Genomic DNA, 16805 nt, shown 5'->3' on the forward strand with positions numbered 1-16805 from the left:
TCTGTCCAGGTCTGTTCCCTGAAAACTGAATCTCGGGCAGAGCCTCGGCGGCACCAAGCCGTCGGCTCCACAAGAACCTTGGCGCAGAAAAACAACTGAATCATCCGGATCATTCTCCACGCCAAGCCCTCTCGAGGCCAGTATTCCTTTCGGTGGGGGGGCGGGGGGAGGTGGCAGCTTGGGAGTTGATTTCTATGGCAACCAGCTTTAGTGATCTGCATAAGCTCCAGACACACAACCCCCAACCTGTCCACAAGGGCAGCCAGAAAAAAAGCATAACCTCTCAGCTCTGAGAACTCCTGTCCATCCCTGGGTCCTGGAGGTTTAATGGAAGCATCCCATGGGCGGAATGCTCTAGGGCTGTCAGAAACATCTCAGAAACTCATCTATCTTGACCCACACAGCCCCAAGCCACTTCCCCAGGGACCCGAGTATCGCCTTTGGTGAAGGCCCTTCGAGCTGAGCCCCTTCTGGGGCAAACCACCTTTCTCCGTTTGCTTACAACAAAATGCAGAAAGGCCAGCTTTGCAAACCCAAGCCCGGGGAACTGCTTCGCAGTCTCTGAAATCTGAACGTCCCTCTGCCTCTCCTGACCCTGGGCCCCTCCCCGCACCTAAGCCCGTGCCTCCCTGTTCATGTCCCGAGAATAAATATTAAAACAGGAATCTGAAAACAACGGCACGGTCAAGGTCAAGTGTCAGTCTATGGCCTGGCTCTGAACTTGAATCTCGTATCTCGCGCAGGGTGGGAAGACCCTGTCGGTCAGCGCCGACAGCCCGGGGCCCCGTGGCGGGAGGATGGCCTGCGTGCTGCTGAGCAGGCCTCACCTGGCACCTCTCAGTCCCTCTCTCCACCGGCCCCTGCCCCTCTCCTCTCTTCTCGGGGCCTGTGCAAAGTGCAGCCTGTCACCCTTCTCCCCAAAGGAGCGTGCTCTTCGCAAAAGAGGAAACGTCCCGGCCTTAGCAGATATCCACTTCATGCTCAAGCACAGATGGCAGTGAAAATTTATCCCGGAGATACTGAGGCTGGAAGGTTATCCTGAGGTCACCTCAGGCATCTGAGGGCCGGCTGCTGTGTGTGCCCCGGGTGGGACAGACTCCTGGGACCCAGCCGAGACCTCCCTGGGAAACGCAGCCGGTGGCTGAAACCCTTGAAGCTGCACGTCCCCACATGCCGCCTGACATGCTCTCCAACCTTCTCTGCACAAGAAAAGGAACACAGGGGACCAAGTTCCCCTTCAGTGCTCAGCCACCACCTGCCCTGCGCCGTGGGCTGTGGGTGTGCTTGCGGGGAGCAGGGGATGGGAGGCCCCCCAGGGTTGGTTGTTCCCTAACTCCCAGTCCTTTATCTAAGAAAGTAATGACACAGGCAGTAGTGGTGGGAGCAGCTGTAAGAACTCAGCAAACATTAGACACTTCTACATACTCAAAGACATTTACTTCTCATAGCCACCTGCCCACCTTAAGAAGTAGGACCTAGCAGCAACCCCATTTTACAGAAGAGGAAACTGAGGCTCGAGGGGGTCATGTGATCACACTGCTATCGACCACCAACTGGCTGGGGCCTGAGCACCGGGTGAAGCACTTCATACGCATCGTGTTGTTTACTCTTCCCGACACGGTATGAGGTTTTCCTGGTACTAACACCATTTTACAACTAAGAAAACTGAGGCTTGGTGAGCTCACAGAGGAGCCCAAACACGCCTTTCCCCACGGCCTCCCAGCCCCACGGAAGCGGAAGAGACTTCAGGTTGCTGGCCAGGCAAAGGCCCTGAGGGCACCACGTGTGGACAGCGCACCTCCCCACTTGCGTGGGGGAGTGGGACAGGACACCAGCAGGGCCACAAACGGGCCACCAGGGCTCATGGGAAGCGGGAATCTGCCAGAGTCCGTCAAGAAGGGGGCGAGAGCCACAGGGAAGTGAGGGAGGCTGAGGCCACCGACCCTGGACACATGGGGGAAGAAAATGCTGTCAGCAGGAGGGCTGCTATGTGGCGATGAGAGTCCCCTTTGTCCTGATAAAGAAAGACAGGACGTCAACCCTCCGGTTATCACACACTGCAAAGCGCTGGCTCGAGCATCCCTCCCGCAGGGAGGCCCTCTCTCTCTCAGCTGCATTTTCACTGATAACATGACCTTGTTTTTCATGACCCCCGAGCCGCTTTCCTGAGGAATGAATCACGCTCTTGTCCACAACACAGAAAACACAGGGCAAGTCAGCGGCGGCAATGGCAGCCCCCCCAAGGTGGCGGGCGGGTTACCGTGGGGTCAGGACCCAGGCTGCTGGGGAAACGGGGAAGGGAGAAGGGAAAAGCCAAGAAGACTTGGTCCCAGCTCAGAGATGGGCACTCAGGGTCAAAGCCGTGAGCTCGGAGAGGGGCTCTCCACCACGGCAGGACTCAGGGGCCAAGGGCAGCCGCTCCAGTTCAAAGGCCCTTGGGGGTGCCTTTCTCCAGGGGTGGCAAGAGGGTTCCGCCCCTGTGCCAACTCAACGCCTGTGGCTGTGGCTGTGTGTCGCTGAGGACGCACAGGCACGTGCGCACTCTGCAGTGCTCAGATGGGTAAATCAGGTCTCTCAGCGTAGAGGGCAGAGCGGGTGCCAACCGTGCCCTGGTTCAATCCCGTCTCGCCCCCGACGGGACGGAGGCCCCGGCAGGGAAGTGCCCGACCACAAGCCCATGTCTTCTTGGCGGTGGCAGAGCCGTGTGTACACAGTACACGGCAAGGCGGCTCCACGGCTCTGTAAATGCACAGAACCACTCCCGGCCTCCGCCTCACCCTCCACGCACCTGGAACCTGTGCACCAGCTCCAGGGACTGGCTGTCGTTCTGGTCGGCTTCGAGGATGACATCGGTCAGCTTGTGGATTATGACGTCCAGGGGGCCCTGCTCCTCGACTGGCCGGCTAAGGTTCAGCTACAAGCGGGAGACACAGAGAAAAAGAACAACTTCAGCTCCTGAGCCCGCTGCCCCATCTATCCCGTCTCCTCTGCACGTCCCCGCGGCACGGAGAGGGGGCAGGAGGAGGGCTGGCACTCGTGGGACAGGACGGGACGAATGGGATGAACTCGCTGAGGACCTGGAGCCCTTCCGGGGCAGGCCCTGTGTTTACACTTCTGTCCCCGAGCCCCAAGCAGCCCGGGACACAGAAAATACACACGTGGAATCAGGGTGACGAAGTTTCTGTGGATCGAGGGAGAGTCGCTGTGAAAGCATTTACTGGCCACACTGCAGCTGCCCTACCACCCAGGTTTTTCAGGTGGGGACACCAGGGTTCAGGGAGGTCAAGTCCAACGACTGAAGTCACACGGCCAGACCTGAACTGAGATGCAAGCGGACGCTCTCTCCACAAAACTACACACAGTCTCCACAAAGCTGTGATCTGCGCGAATCTAAGAGCTGCTGCTTTGAGAGACCAGAAGCTCGTACTTCACACTGAGATCAGGGCCTATGATGACAAAGTGAGGGGGCAGCGGGCTGCCTGGGGTCCCTGAGGCACGGCTCCACTGGGGGGGCGTGTTTATTTTTTCAAGAGCGTGGGGTTAGGAAGATCGGGCCCCGGGGGGAGCCAGAGCTGCTGGCTGACAGACAGTCGGCATCACCTGACCCCCAAGACAGGAGCACCTGCCAACAGCCGGGGCCGCCTGACACCGAGCTTCCTGACTGGCCAGATGTCTGCCGCCCGGCACGCGGCCGCCACCAGCTGCGTGGCCCGCTCCCTTGGAGGGGACGGCGCCAGCCCGGCACCTGGCTGACGCCCTGGGTGGCCTCAGCAGAGGCCGGAGACGGCCACCAGCGCCATCCCTGCCCTCAGCCCCACCCCCAGGGGGGCCTCCCTCCCTCCGGGATTCCCGGCTGTTTGTTTCAAAGTCGTTCATAAAGAAATCACGGTGACAGCTCTAGGCAGACACTGTGCTAAAAACGTATGTCCGTTCGTTTCTTTTCATTTTCAAACCACACAGTGAGAAGGAATTCCACAGACACAGACTCCTGAGACCTGCCTGGGACCTCACGGTGAGAGGGCAGAGGCAGAACTGCCGCCGGGCCTGTCCCACGCCCCATGCCTGCCCTGTGCCACGGGACGCTGTCCTCTACAGCCACGACCACCCAGCTGCCTTGTCCTCTGGCTGCTGGCCGAGTCCGGCCATTTGGAGACACCAGCAGAAGAGGGGAGAGGAGCCTGGGTGTTTGCTCCCACCGTCCCCACTGCGCAGGGCAGCCCCTCTCCCACGACCACCACTGTCTCTAAGCTCTCCCTTCCCCTAGTCCCCTGAGGCCTGGGGTGGTGACAGCCCGCCATTCTCGGGGTGCCTCACCACTTCCCGCTGGCTCCTTTGACCCTGCCCACACCTTGCCATCCTCCCTCATTTAAACTCTTTTTCCGTTAAGGGTTCGGAATGTGCCAGCTCTTTTCTGCTGATATCCTTAACTCCTCTTTTTTATTGTCTGCCAGGAAAGATGTTAAGGGATTTTACCTATTTGAAAAAAAAAAAAAAAAAATCCCATGGACTTCACCGAAAGAAAATACCGAAGGACACCGATCCTTCCCCGTGGTGACTAGCCTGTGTACAAAACAGCAAAAATGAGACCAGCTGAGAAGCTGCCCATCTTCTGGGACTCCTGGACGGGGAAGGGAAACGGCATTTGTCCTCACAGCACAGCCAGGAGCTGGGGGTGATGGTCCCCCTTCACAGACCAGGACACCTAGAGCCCAGGAGGAAAAATGACCGGGCAAGGTCTCACGGGTGGGAGGTGGCCCGGCTGGGGCCTGGACACACAGTGACACCAATGGGCTCAGCCCGCAGCCAAGCTGCTAGGTGTCCTGGGGCCCGTGCAAAAGCCTAGCGGCATCCCTGGGCCTCAGTTTCCCCTTGGATAAAAAACAGGAAACTCCAAGGACCTTTCCGGTTCTGTCCGCGGATTCATTATTACATTCCCATCCAACTCCACTTCCCAGAATAAAGCAGAATTGGAAGGAAGGCAGAGCCGCCGGTGGGAAGTGGGAACACGGGCAAAGGATAGCTCATTCTCAGAGATGCCACAGACACAAGCCCATTTGTGCTGTAACCGCGGCTCCGCTGTGACAGGCACCAAAACAAGAAGCCAATATTTTCAGACCAAGACAGGCACGGATGGACGAGAACTGGGTCACATGGTGATGCTGGGCAGGGCGCCCCGGGCCTCAGAAACCCCATCCCAGAGAGAACATTTCCCATGCAGCAAGAGGGGACAGAGTCGGCCCCTGAGAGGAACCTGGGGCCCCAGTGCGCTTGGGGAAGGAGGTGGGCAGGAAATGCCCTCAGCTCACGCTCGCCTGGCATCACCCAAGGCCTGTAGACCTGACAACCGTGGGCTGTTTGGAAAATAAGCTCCCCACGTTCCCGGCCGCCCCACTGAAGGTAAACAGTTGAGTTTTGGAAGCCGGCCACCTTCCTTTGTGTATTTTCCAAGCATTTTTGTGCCAGTGAAACCCTTTCACGAGAACAGCAATCAGGACACACGTCAGGCCTGGATGGTCTCCCTCAGCATCGCTGCAGCATCCTTGCTGGGGCACAAGCAGTGCTGTCAGTGGCTCTAAAAGGCCCTCTAGGGCTTCCCCGGTGGAGCAGTGGTTGAGAGTCCGCCTGCCGATGCAGGGGACGTGGGTTCGTGCCCCGGTCCGGGAAGACCCCACATGCTGTGGAGCGGCTGGGCCCGTGAGCCATGTGCTACTGAGCCTGTGCGTCCGGAGCCTGTGCTCCGCAACGGGAGAGGCCACAACAGTGAGAGGCCCGCGCACCGCAAAAATAAATAAATAAATAAATAAATTAATTAATTAATTAAATAAATAAAATAAAATAAATAAATGGCCCTCCAGCACTGCCTTTCCTCAATGGACCAGACAAGCCTTGGTCATCCTGAGGGGGTCTACCCCAAGGAGCCGGCAGTCTCTCTCCACTGGCTGGGAAGGGGGAGAAGGCCCTCTGGGGCTGCATCCTCAGGAGTGGTACTCAGCAGGCTCTGGGCGCACGTGGGAGAGAACCCAGGACCCTGCAGAGGAGGGACCCTCAGGAGGGAGAGGCAGCGCCACAGAGGAGGGGACCCTGCAGAGGAGGGGGACCGCAGCAGAGAGGACCCTCAGGAGGGGGGGTGTCAGAGCCGAGGGACCCTCAGATGGAGGACGCTGCACAGGAGGGAACCCTGGGGCAGGGGAGGCACCTCAGAGGCTTCGTTTCCCAGATGCAGTGGGGATGGGGGCTCGGGTGGAAGTGAACTCACTTCAGTTGTGCCATTTTGTTTTTCTGACCCCACTCCGTTCGCAGAAAAGGGAACTGTCCCAGGGACCTGTTCTCTTCCTCAGAAAGGGTCCCTCTCAGCCAGTCACAAGGCGTCCCGATGAAAGGGCCGCCTGCCGTGGCCAGAGGGGGTCTGCAGGCGCCACGTTTCCAATTCACGCCCTCCTGTGAGGCCAACGCTGGATGCTGCTCTGTGAGCACTCAGAACTCGGAGGGAACAAGGGCCCCCTGTTTCCTCAGCGAAGAAGGCAGTGAGGCAGACTAAGGTGGGGGGAGGGCTGGGAGGAGATGGGACAAAGGCCCGCGGACCCCGGTGGCCTAACAGTCACCTCTGACCTCCAAAACAAGCAACCCCATCATGCCCAGGCCCGGACCCAAGGTGAGCTGGGCTCCGCCTACCCCCGCCTTCCCCACCACCTGGTCGAGGAAGACAGGATGGGATAATGGGCACAGCAGATGCCTGGAAACCCCTCCAGGCTCAGAGGCTTCTGGGCTGGAGCAGGTCACTTAACTGCTCTGTGCCTCGGTTTCCCTATTCATAAAATGAGGATGTCGTAACTACACTTCCCAGGGCTGGATGAGAACATTCCGTTTAGAGATGTGGCACATGAGCCCTCCAGACAAGTTCCTGCTTCTGCTTGGTCACTTGTTAATTCGACAAGTATTTTCTGGACCCCACCTGTGCACCAGGCACAAACGACGACCCCTGCCCCCTCAACTCAGGGCCTCAGGCGGCCGTAGGAGCACCTGTTCACTTTGGATGCAGCCCCGGCTGCCCCAGACCTTGCACAGGGCGGTGCTCTGCTCCTCTGCCAGAGCGAGCCCTCTGCCTGGGATGTCCCCCAGCCCGCATCCCCCTGTCCACATGTGAGCTCTTACTCATCGTCCAAGTCCCAGCTCAGAAGTTCAATCCTTTTCCAGACTTCTGAACTCACCCCTCCCCAAACAGGAAGAATTAATGGCTCCCTCGTCTCACCCGTGTCCCCAGGACCCTCTTGCACATCCCTCCAGGATTGCACTGTAACTCCCAAGTATAAAGGCATTTCTTTAACCCTCTGTCTCCTCCACAAGACTGTGAGATCCCCAAAGACCAGGGCTGGGGCTTGGCATCCCCAGGACCTAGAACTGGGGCTCCAGGCAAGAGCTCGGTAAACGTTTGCTGAATGCGCTGGCAGCTTTAAAGAACAGAGTGAACAACGCAGACCAGGGAGGAGGGACCTTCCGTAGAGCAGGGTGACTCTTTTCTGCTAAGAGGGTTGAAACAGCCTCCCAGAGGAGGAGGTGTCCAGATCAAGCCATGGAGGGGAGAAGGAAGAATGGGACCTCCAGGGATGGGCAGCAGAAGGAAGGTGTAATCCAGGTAGAGGGGGCAGCTGCAAAGATGCAGGACTCACCTGCATTAAATCCTCTCCTGTATCTATCAATTCCAAATGCCTCAGGTGCCCTAAGCTACCACTTCAGCCGAAAGAGCTTTTCCTACAGCACTGGCCCCTGAATGGCACCTTGGGCAAGGTGCGGGGGTGGGTAGGGTGAGGGGTGGCCCATAACCGCCCCTCTCTCATGCCTGATCTGCAGGCTGGAAGCCGAGGACCCAGCAGAAGACTCCAATGCCTAGGGGACCTGAATTGGGCTGTGGTATGAACAACTAATAAATCTTCAGTGCATTAAGCCGCTAAGAATTTGGGGTTGCGGCTTTGGTAGTTAGTCTGCCCTGATACAGTCCCCAGAGGGGAGAGTGTGGATGGGGGAAGGGCGTGGGGTGCCGAGATGAGATCAAAGGCAGGGTTTCAGCTCTCTGGAGGGTTCTCTGGGCTGTACTTCCAGCTCTCCCTTCGCTCCCAAACTCCCACACGTGCTTCCCTGACATGATCAATAACCAGCTAGATACAAAAGAAGCAGGTTCATCGGCGAGGCTGGGGACTCGGGAAAACTGGCTCCCACACCTGCTCCCGCTGGGGGCCATTCATCCTCTCTGGATGCAACATGCAAGGTGTTCTACCCAGAGGCCTGGGCTGCTAAAAAAAGTCTACACTTCTCTGAACACCCAGACAGGCTGCAACTGACCTCTCAACTGCAAAGGCCGCAAGTGAGGCCAGTGAGGACATCAGGCAGGTGTGGTTACCATTTCACAACCGTGCTCGGCAGCCGGGTCTTGTTAGGAGTGGCTGTGAAGCTACGAGGCCTGGCACATTATTGAAGCTCTGTGTCGTTCTCATGGGTCCCCACTCAGGCTGTTGTGAGAACTGAACGAGTTAACGTGTGTAAATTACTTAGGACGGAGCCCAACCCAGAGCAAGTGTGCAGGAGCCATGCACTGGTGCCAGGACAACAAGGCTTCTGGCCTGAAAACTCAGGTTCCGAGGGGGGTGGCCACACAGGCCTGTCCTCAAATGGGGTTTTCCTGGATGACAGGAGTGTCTTTTATTCTGATGGGGCAACACTTGGAGGGCTGGATGGGGCGGGTCACCAGAAAGATCGAGGCATGATGAGATCAAGCCACGACTGCAGCTTTCAGCCCCACTCCCTATCCTTTGGCGGGGGCGGCTGGAAAATGAAATCGCGACAAATCATGGCTTTGTGATGAAGCTTTCATAGAAAATTCCGCAGGTACAGGGTTCAGGGAGCGTCCTGGCTGGTGAGCTCATGGAGGCGCTGGGAGACTGGGTTGCTCAGAGGGCACGGAAGCCTCTTCCCACGCACCTTCCCTGACGCACCTCTTCCACCTGGATGTTCAACTGTATCCTTTCCCATAACCCTCTGTAATAATCTGGTAAATAGTAAGTCCACTGTTTTCCTGAGCTCCGGAAGCCACTCCAGCAAATTAATCAAACTAGAGGAGGGGGTCATGGGAACCTGTGAGGGGTCAGGAGCACAGGTAACAAGCTAAACTCGCAATCAGCATCTGGTAAGTCTGCAAGGATTCATCTAGTGGGACTGAGTCCTTACCCTGTGGCATCTGACACTCATCTCCAGGTGGTCAGGGTCGAAACTGAGCTAAACCGTGGGACACCCAGCTGGTGTCGCAGGATTGCGTGGTGTGGGAAAAGCCCCCCGACACCTGCTATCAGACGTGGTGAGTGTGTAAAATGGTGACAGTAAAGGAGAACTGCAGGAGGTATGCTTTTCCTATTCAGTTGTGCACTCAAAAAGATCAGCTATTCCATTTCCTTATTCTTGGTCTTCACATTACTAATGACCAGTGGAAATTTCCCGCACGTACTGTTAACAAGAGCTCAGGTGCAGACGAGAATTTGGATTCTGCAAAGCTAGGTCACTTGTCCTAGCTCATATCAGACTCCTCAACGTGTTCACGCTGCCACATTAAAATGGACCATCATTGTTAATGATGATAAGTAACACAGAGTCCTGACTTTGGGCCGCAGACGAGCTAATAAGCACTGACCGCGGGAGGTGCAGATGAGGACACTGGGTCACAGGTTAAGTAGCCTGCCCAAGGTCATCCCATTACAGCTGCATGGGAACCTGGTCTCTCTCCTGCCAAAGCCAGACAATTAGCCACTAAGCCAAAGGGTGCCCCGTGCACCTGGGGCTTTCCTTCCATCCCTTTTCTGCCCCTCAATTCACCCCTGCGGATGGCGTGTTTTCAGCTGTGACTTCCAATGCAAGTCACTAGATGAAGTTTTTGACCCAGCCAAGGTCCAGACTCAATGGCCCTGATCAACGGCAAGTGGGCAGGAGTCTGATTTATTCCCCTGGACTCTCCACAGGTCTGAGGAGCGGGGACAGAACTGCCACATGCAACATGGAAAGGCCTTGCCGGGCAGAAGTAGGGCTCTCCTGAGAGAAAAGTCAGGTCTGGTGCCTCAGGGACAGACTGCAAAAGGGTGCCTGGCCTCGGAGGATGCAGCCCCAGTCCCGTGTTTCTTGGCGGGGTTGGTTCCAAAAGATGACAGGGGACAGCAGCCCGAAGGCCCTTCCCAGCAAGAGCGACTCTCCCTCCCAAAGGAGCTCAAAGTGGCCCTCAGAGACCTCAGGAGCTGGGGGTCACGTGGGACTAGCCACCAAGACCTGCAGGCTGGTCACCCCGGCAGCCTCTGCCCCAACACTCCCTGACCCAATGCCCCAATCTCTCAGCAACTGGTCTCCAATTACTAGCATAACAAACAACGATCTGGTTAAGGCAGACACGTGGATAACCCTTCTCCCCCAGAAGAGGAAGGGCCAACTCCTTCAACGGCCTAATGATGAAGGTCCCTTGCGTGCAGCTCCAAAGTTCTGGGCATCTGCATGCCAACTTTATCTCAAACAGCCAGGGAAGTCATTGCCTCCAGCATTTAAGACAGTGTTGGCAAAGCCTTAGTGCCGGGCTGAGCCCTCAGCAGGCCCTCCGCAGGCACGGTGCCAAGGAGCAGGGTCAGCTCTCCCTTCCTGGAGGCTTCTCTGCTCTCGGGCCCTCCAGACCCTCATCAGGCACAGTGCCTGCTGGACCCGCTTCCTCCGAGACCAACCAGTAACTGCCCTTGGGGTTCAGATCGGACTTTTCTGGGCCCCAGGCATGACGCTTACACCACTGGTGAGTTTCAGAAGAAGAGCTCTCCTTGGCCTGTGTGCCCTCGCTGAGGTCCAGGACTGTGTCCTGCTCCTCCCTGTGACCCCTGCATAGCCTGGCACAGTGCCCGGCTGTGCCAGAGACCAGCTAACATGTGCTGAAATGCTTCCCTGAGGCTAGAGACTCAGACCATCCACCCATCAGCCTACCCATCCATTCACACAATGTTCATTGAGCACTTATACAGCCACCCCTCCAAGTAAATGTTATCCCCACTGTGCACTGAGAAAATGAAGACAGAAGAACAAGGTAACTTGCCCAAGGGCACTGCCAGCGGGGGGCAGGCCCAAGGGATTTCTGACCCCAGTCTTTTACCTGCTCCTTTCCCCACAGCCATCGCCCTCATTCTGTTTTCAGCACGTTGTCCCGGCTCCCAGGGGCCAGGACCCCCAAGGCCCCCTAGCTTAGTATGCCTACACGGTGCTCAGGGAGGGGGGTTCCACAGGGCCCACTGGAACCCCCAGTCGAAGTCTTCTGCAGAAGTCCAAGTGGCCCCAGGCACAGGCTGCAGACACCCGAGCCTGGCAGGGTGAGAAAGTCGAGGGTGCCTTGGGGCCACAGAGCAAACAAGGATACATGCCCAGGGGACAAGCAGGGTGATGTGGACACCCCAGTTCCAGCACTAGGTCGTGCACCCCGCAGAGAGGAGGCCTGGCCTCCACAGGGAGCTCAAGAGGCCCAAGGCCTCACAGTAGCTGAGTTCTCAGCCAAGCTAGCAGGCCACGAACTTCCGGGGGCTGGAAAGGCCGGGCTCCAACCACAGCACAAAAGAGCAAAGGAGGAGCCACCCCTCGGTCACCCGCATGGCTTCCTGGGCTTGAGTCTTGCCCTCCCAAGCAGACCATGAGCGTCTTGAGGGCCCCTGCCTCGGTGCCTGTCTACAACCAAGTATAATGCAGGATCGGAGAGTCACCAGACACTGACCCTCAAGAACCCAAGAGGGTGGATGAGGAAAAGAGGCAAAGGGACAACAGTCCCCACAGAGAGGCTTCCGTTCACCTCATGTGACCATCCCAAAGCTAAAAGCCTGGGCTGAGACGGGGTGAGGCTCTCCATCTGAGCTCTCAGCCAGCTCAGTTCAAATGCCACCATCCCTCTTCCAGAGCCCCCCCGACCCCAGCCCTGCACTGGCTCTCACCTTTCTCCCTGCACTTCCTACCGAGGATTTCAGATCAAGCACTGACTGACCTGGACGCCAACTTCCCTCCCAGGTGGTAGACTTGAAGTTGGTACCCAACGCATGCTGCATCCTCCACCCGAACGACACGCGCGGCCAACAAGGTGATGGAGGTGTGAGAGAACGGCACTCCGCGGGCCACGGGGGTGAGTGTCTGCAGGGAGCAGAACGTGACTGCAGGATGTGCAAAAGCACATAGGGTGAGACGTGTCTCATTTGACAAACTCTCAAAACATCAAGAACGCGATCACAGCAAGCCTTGCTTCTGCTCTTTAAGATTTAAATAAAAGAGAAACCGCTACTGCTTCGCGAATCAGACACAAAAGACTGTTCTTCAACCGGGCCTTGTTTTCTCGTAATCTCAGCGTGTGGGGATGATGAGAGTACCTGCTTCGCAGGGCCGCTCTTTCAGCCGTTCGCTCATCCTTTCACCCACCCGTGCATCCAGCCATGCATTCGTTCATTCACTCAGCAGTGAACACTCTGTGCCTGGCTTTGCTTGAGTGCTGAAGATACAACAGTGGACAGGACGGCCAAGGTCCCTGTCTCAGGACCTCATGCTCTAGTGGAGGAAGATGGACAATAAACAAATAAATAAAATAATTTCAGGTGGCCATCAAGCGTCACACCATGAATAAAATCAGTGTAGAGAGCATACCGGGGTGGGGAGGGTGGGACGGACTCATCAGAGAAGGCCTGTTAGGAGTTGAGTTCTGTCCGCCCCCGCAAAAAGGTGAGATTGAAGTCCTAACCATCAGTACCGCAGAAGGTGACCTTATTTAGGAACTGGCGCATTGCAGGTGTAATTCGTTAAGCTGAGGTCATACTGGAGTAGGGTGGGCCCCTAACTCCATATTACTGGTGTCCTTATAAAAAGGAGAAATTTGGGTGCTGACACACATCAGGGAGAATGTCACGTGAAGATGAAGGTGGAGATCAGGGGGATGCACCTACAAGCCAAGGACACCAAGATCACCAGTAACACCAGAAGTTAGGAGAGAGCCTGGCACAGGCGCTCCCTCACAGCCTCAGAAGGAACCCACCACGCTGACACCCTGATCTCGACTTCCAGCCTCCGGAGCTGTGAGACAATACATTTGTTGTTTAAGCCGCACAATCTTGAATTCGTTACAGGGCAGCCCAGGGAACTAACGCGAGGCCTCCCCAAGGACCCACCATCTGAGCTGAGACCTGAACAAGGAGAAGGACCCAGGAATGATGGAGGAGGAACGGGGAAAGCCGGGTGGGGCCCCGAGCACAGGCTGCACTGGGGGTGGGGAGTCTCAGGGGGAGGGGGACAAGGACATGGCGCAGGTTGTGTAGAGCTGCCAAGGACGGGACTGGGAGTTGGGAAGGTGTCCCCAGAGGGAGGGGAAGCCCCCGGAGGGCACTGGGCAGGGAGTTACTCTCCGTTCTCTCTGAAGAGACCACTCTGGAAGTTAACACCTGTGAGGGGTCGGCAGCCGGCCTCGAACACACTGGAAGCACTTAACATGCACAGTTGTCAATTTTATGGCCTCACAGAACAGAGGGCTTAAGAAAGAACTTCAAGAACCAGGATACTCTGAAGAGGGCAGGTCAGGAGCCTGCACTGACCGGCCGAGTAACGGGGGGCCATCACTTTCCTTGTCTGTAATATGAGGGCCCCGGGGCTCTTACCCAGAGCTGGTGGGATGAGAATAGCTGACCACCCCCAGCTGGGATTCCCAAACCATGCCCCCTTGCTCCCTGCCCAGCCCTGGCTCCCAGCCCAGGGTGTTTTTTTTCCTGCTGACAACGGAAAACACATCTCAATGTTGCCTTTATCTCCACGATCTTTGCAGAACGGCAACTGGCAGCTCGCGTCACAAGCGGCTAAGAATTCTCCAGGCCAAAAATACACACTCTTTGTGCCTCCTCTTTAACAATAAGAAAGGAAAACTTTGAGTCAAACTTCTACAAAGCCTGCAAAGATTATTTTTTCAAGCCCCAAAGCAGTATCCTTTCTATAGTCATTTATTTCCAGTCCAAAAAGAGCATTCCTTGAGGCAGTTTCCAAACTGGTATTTGATATAATGTTAATGAAAGCATTTTTAAAAAATTAAACACATCCCATGGAAAAGAGAAGTTCAGTGCTCTCCAAATCGCTTGAAAAGGCGCTGGGTAGTATCAAGTCAAACTGGCATCTTCAGCGCAGGGCTCAAGTATTTTAAAATGCTCGTGTGCACTGGCCACTGACAGAGGGAGAAAGTTGGCGCTAGAACCCTTCCCGAACTCACTTGGGAGAATTCTAGAGAATGCCGGGTCACAGAAATGTAGAAACTTGACCAAACCACCACGGAAAATCCTAGGCAATGTATCTGCCCACCCCTGCCCTGCAATGGGAGAAAGTCCCCAAGGATCACCACACACCACACGGGAGGGGGCAGCCTGATGCACTTCTGATCAGCAACTTCCCGGAGTGCCACGTGGTGACCCTGACAGGTTGCTAAGACTCGTGACGGGGAGACTGCAATGCACTCGACGGCTCTGGGCAGCTGTCTTTAAGCTCAGCTTTTAAGCTCAGGTCAGCGGGTGACAGTGGTGACAGGACAGCTCACGCACCCTGCGACGCCAGCCCTTCTGGCCGGGGGTGGGCCGGCGTCCGGGCCTTCCGCAAAGGGCCTGGCAGTTCCATCTCACTGCGGCAACAGCTGCTCAGAGGCGCTTAGGAGGCCTCGACAAGGAGACGCCCGGAAGAGACTCAGAGTGAAAGCGGAGAGCTGAAAAAGCCCGCGAGCACGGCAAAGGCTCCACTTCCTAAAGCGGGGCGGAGGAATGAAATCAGTCGCAGGTTTTTCCCAGGGTCTACAAATTAAATCAGCAAGTCCGTTCTCCAGTCTGCATCTTTATTCCTGTCCTGCCCCTAGCTTCTTCAGAACCATTTTTTTCTTTTTAAGATTCCATATATATGTGTTAGCCTACAGTATTTGTTTTTCTCTTTCCGGTTTACTTCACTCTGTATACGACAGTCTCTAGGTCCATCCACCTCACTACAAATAACTCAATTTCGTTCCTTTTTATGGCTGAGTAATATTCCATTGTATATATGTGCCACATCTTTATCCATTCGTCTGTCGATGGACACTTAGTTTGCTTCCATGTCCTGGCTACTCATGTGGTACATGAGTTTTTGAATTATGGTTTTCTCAGGGTATGTGCCCAGTAGTGGGATTGCTGGGTCGTATGGTAGTTCTGTTTTTAGTTTTGTAAGGAACCTCCATACTGTTCTCCATAGTGGCTGTATCAATTTACATTCCCACCAACAGTGCAAGAGGGTTCCCTTTTCTCCACACCCTCTCCAGCATTTATTGTTTGTAGATTTTTGGATGATGGCCATTCTGACTGGTGTGAGGTGATACCTCACTGTAGTTTTGAGGACACGGGGAGGGGGAAGGGGAAGCTGGGACGAAGTGAGAGAGTGGCATGGACTTATATATACTACCAAATGTAAAATAGATGGCTAGTGGGAAGCAGCCGCATAGCACAGGGAGATCAGCTAGGTGCTTTGTGACCACCCAGAGGGGTGGGGTAGGGAGGGTGGGAGGGATATGCAAGAGGGAGGGGATATGGGGATGTATGTATATGCATAGCTGATTCACTTTGTTATAAAGCAGAAACTAACACATCACTGTAAAGCAATTATACTCCAATAAAGATGTTAAAAAAAATCAAATCAGCAAATGCAAAAGTGTTGTCATAGATTCTGCTCAGAGGCCTGTGACTAAGTGGAATTTGGTATTAACTGCAGTCCTACAGGTGAGAGGAAGACCCGAGGGTCACCCAAACTAAGCCTGGGGGGCGGGGGTACCAGGTTCAGAAAGGTCCTGGAGGGGGTGACATCGAGTTTAAACTAACTGCACTAGCACAGTTGCACCTCGGAGGAACTCGAAGCAACAGCCACTGTATCAACGCACAGAGTTGCCAAGCCTAGCGCGCAGTTACTTTTTCTCATCTTAGCAGGAGCCTTTATCAATGTTGCACATAGGGGACACTCTTCCCGTCAAACATCCCCCAGCACCTCCTCTGGGCCTGGCCCCTTGCTAGGCACAGGCATAAGGACCAGGGCCGAAGGCAGAGAGAAAACCAACCAGGAATCAGTACACAGTGACCACAGGGGTGGCCCGGGCAGGAGTGGAGGACCGTGCAAGGGGTGAGGACAGCCAGGGTCGGGGGTGAGGGGTGTAACCGAAAGAGAGCAAGCTTCGTCAGGGAAGAGGCCACACTGGAACTGATCCTGAGCAGCGGGCGATGGGGCCAGCGCGTGTGAAGGGGCTCAGGTCAGAGAAGAGGTGGGAGTCTGGGGACAGAGGAGAAGCCAGAAAGAGGGTCACACAGATCCCTCGGGGTCTCAGGAGCCAGGGAGGGTTTGTAATGGGAGAGAAAGGCCATGTATGCGTGTGCAGCAGGATAAGACCAGGGCACAGGAGGGCTCCTGGGCTGCACGGGGGCAAAGAGAAAGGTGTACAACCAGGGCAGTAATGGCGGTAGGGGGGGAAGAAGCAGGAACGCACAGGGACCAAGTGGCTGGGGGCCGAGGATGGGGGGGTGCGCACAGGACAGATGCCTGTCAAGCAGTAGGGGTACGGGGTGCTGCCCACAGCCTTTCTCCAAAGCCAGGAGTGGAAGAAAAGAGCGGGCTCTCACAGCTACTGAAGCCCGCGCGCCTAGAGCCCGCGCTCCGCAACACGAGAAGCCACCGCAATGAGAAGCCCACGCACCGCAACAAAGAGCAGCCCCCACTCGCCGCAACTAGAGAAAGCCCGC

The 16805-nt window shown here is 56.0% G+C and overlaps 1 protein-coding gene across 4 annotated transcripts in view; it reads right to left on the reverse strand.

The window, feature by feature from the left end:
* ITPK1 (inositol-tetrakisphosphate 1-kinase) overlaps nt 1-16805 on the reverse strand; it is a 162595-nt gene that overhangs the window by 66681 nt on the left and 79109 nt on the right. For 3 of the 4 annotated variants that reach the window (XM_030883509.2, XM_060295211.1, XM_060295213.2), the window contains exon 4: nt 2789-2914. The exons of the other annotated variant lie outside the window; for it this stretch is intronic. In XM_030883509.2, the coding sequence (XP_030739369.1) occupies nt 2789-2914 (126 nt within the window). The remainder of the gene's footprint in view (nt 1-2788; nt 2915-16805) is intronic. 4 annotated transcript variants of the gene reach the window in all.

This window comes from Globicephala melas, chromosome 2, assembly GCF_963455315.2.
Source record: "Globicephala melas chromosome 2, mGloMel1.2, whole genome shotgun sequence".
Taxonomy (NCBI): Eukaryota; Metazoa; Chordata; class Mammalia; order Artiodactyla; family Delphinidae; genus Globicephala; species Globicephala melas.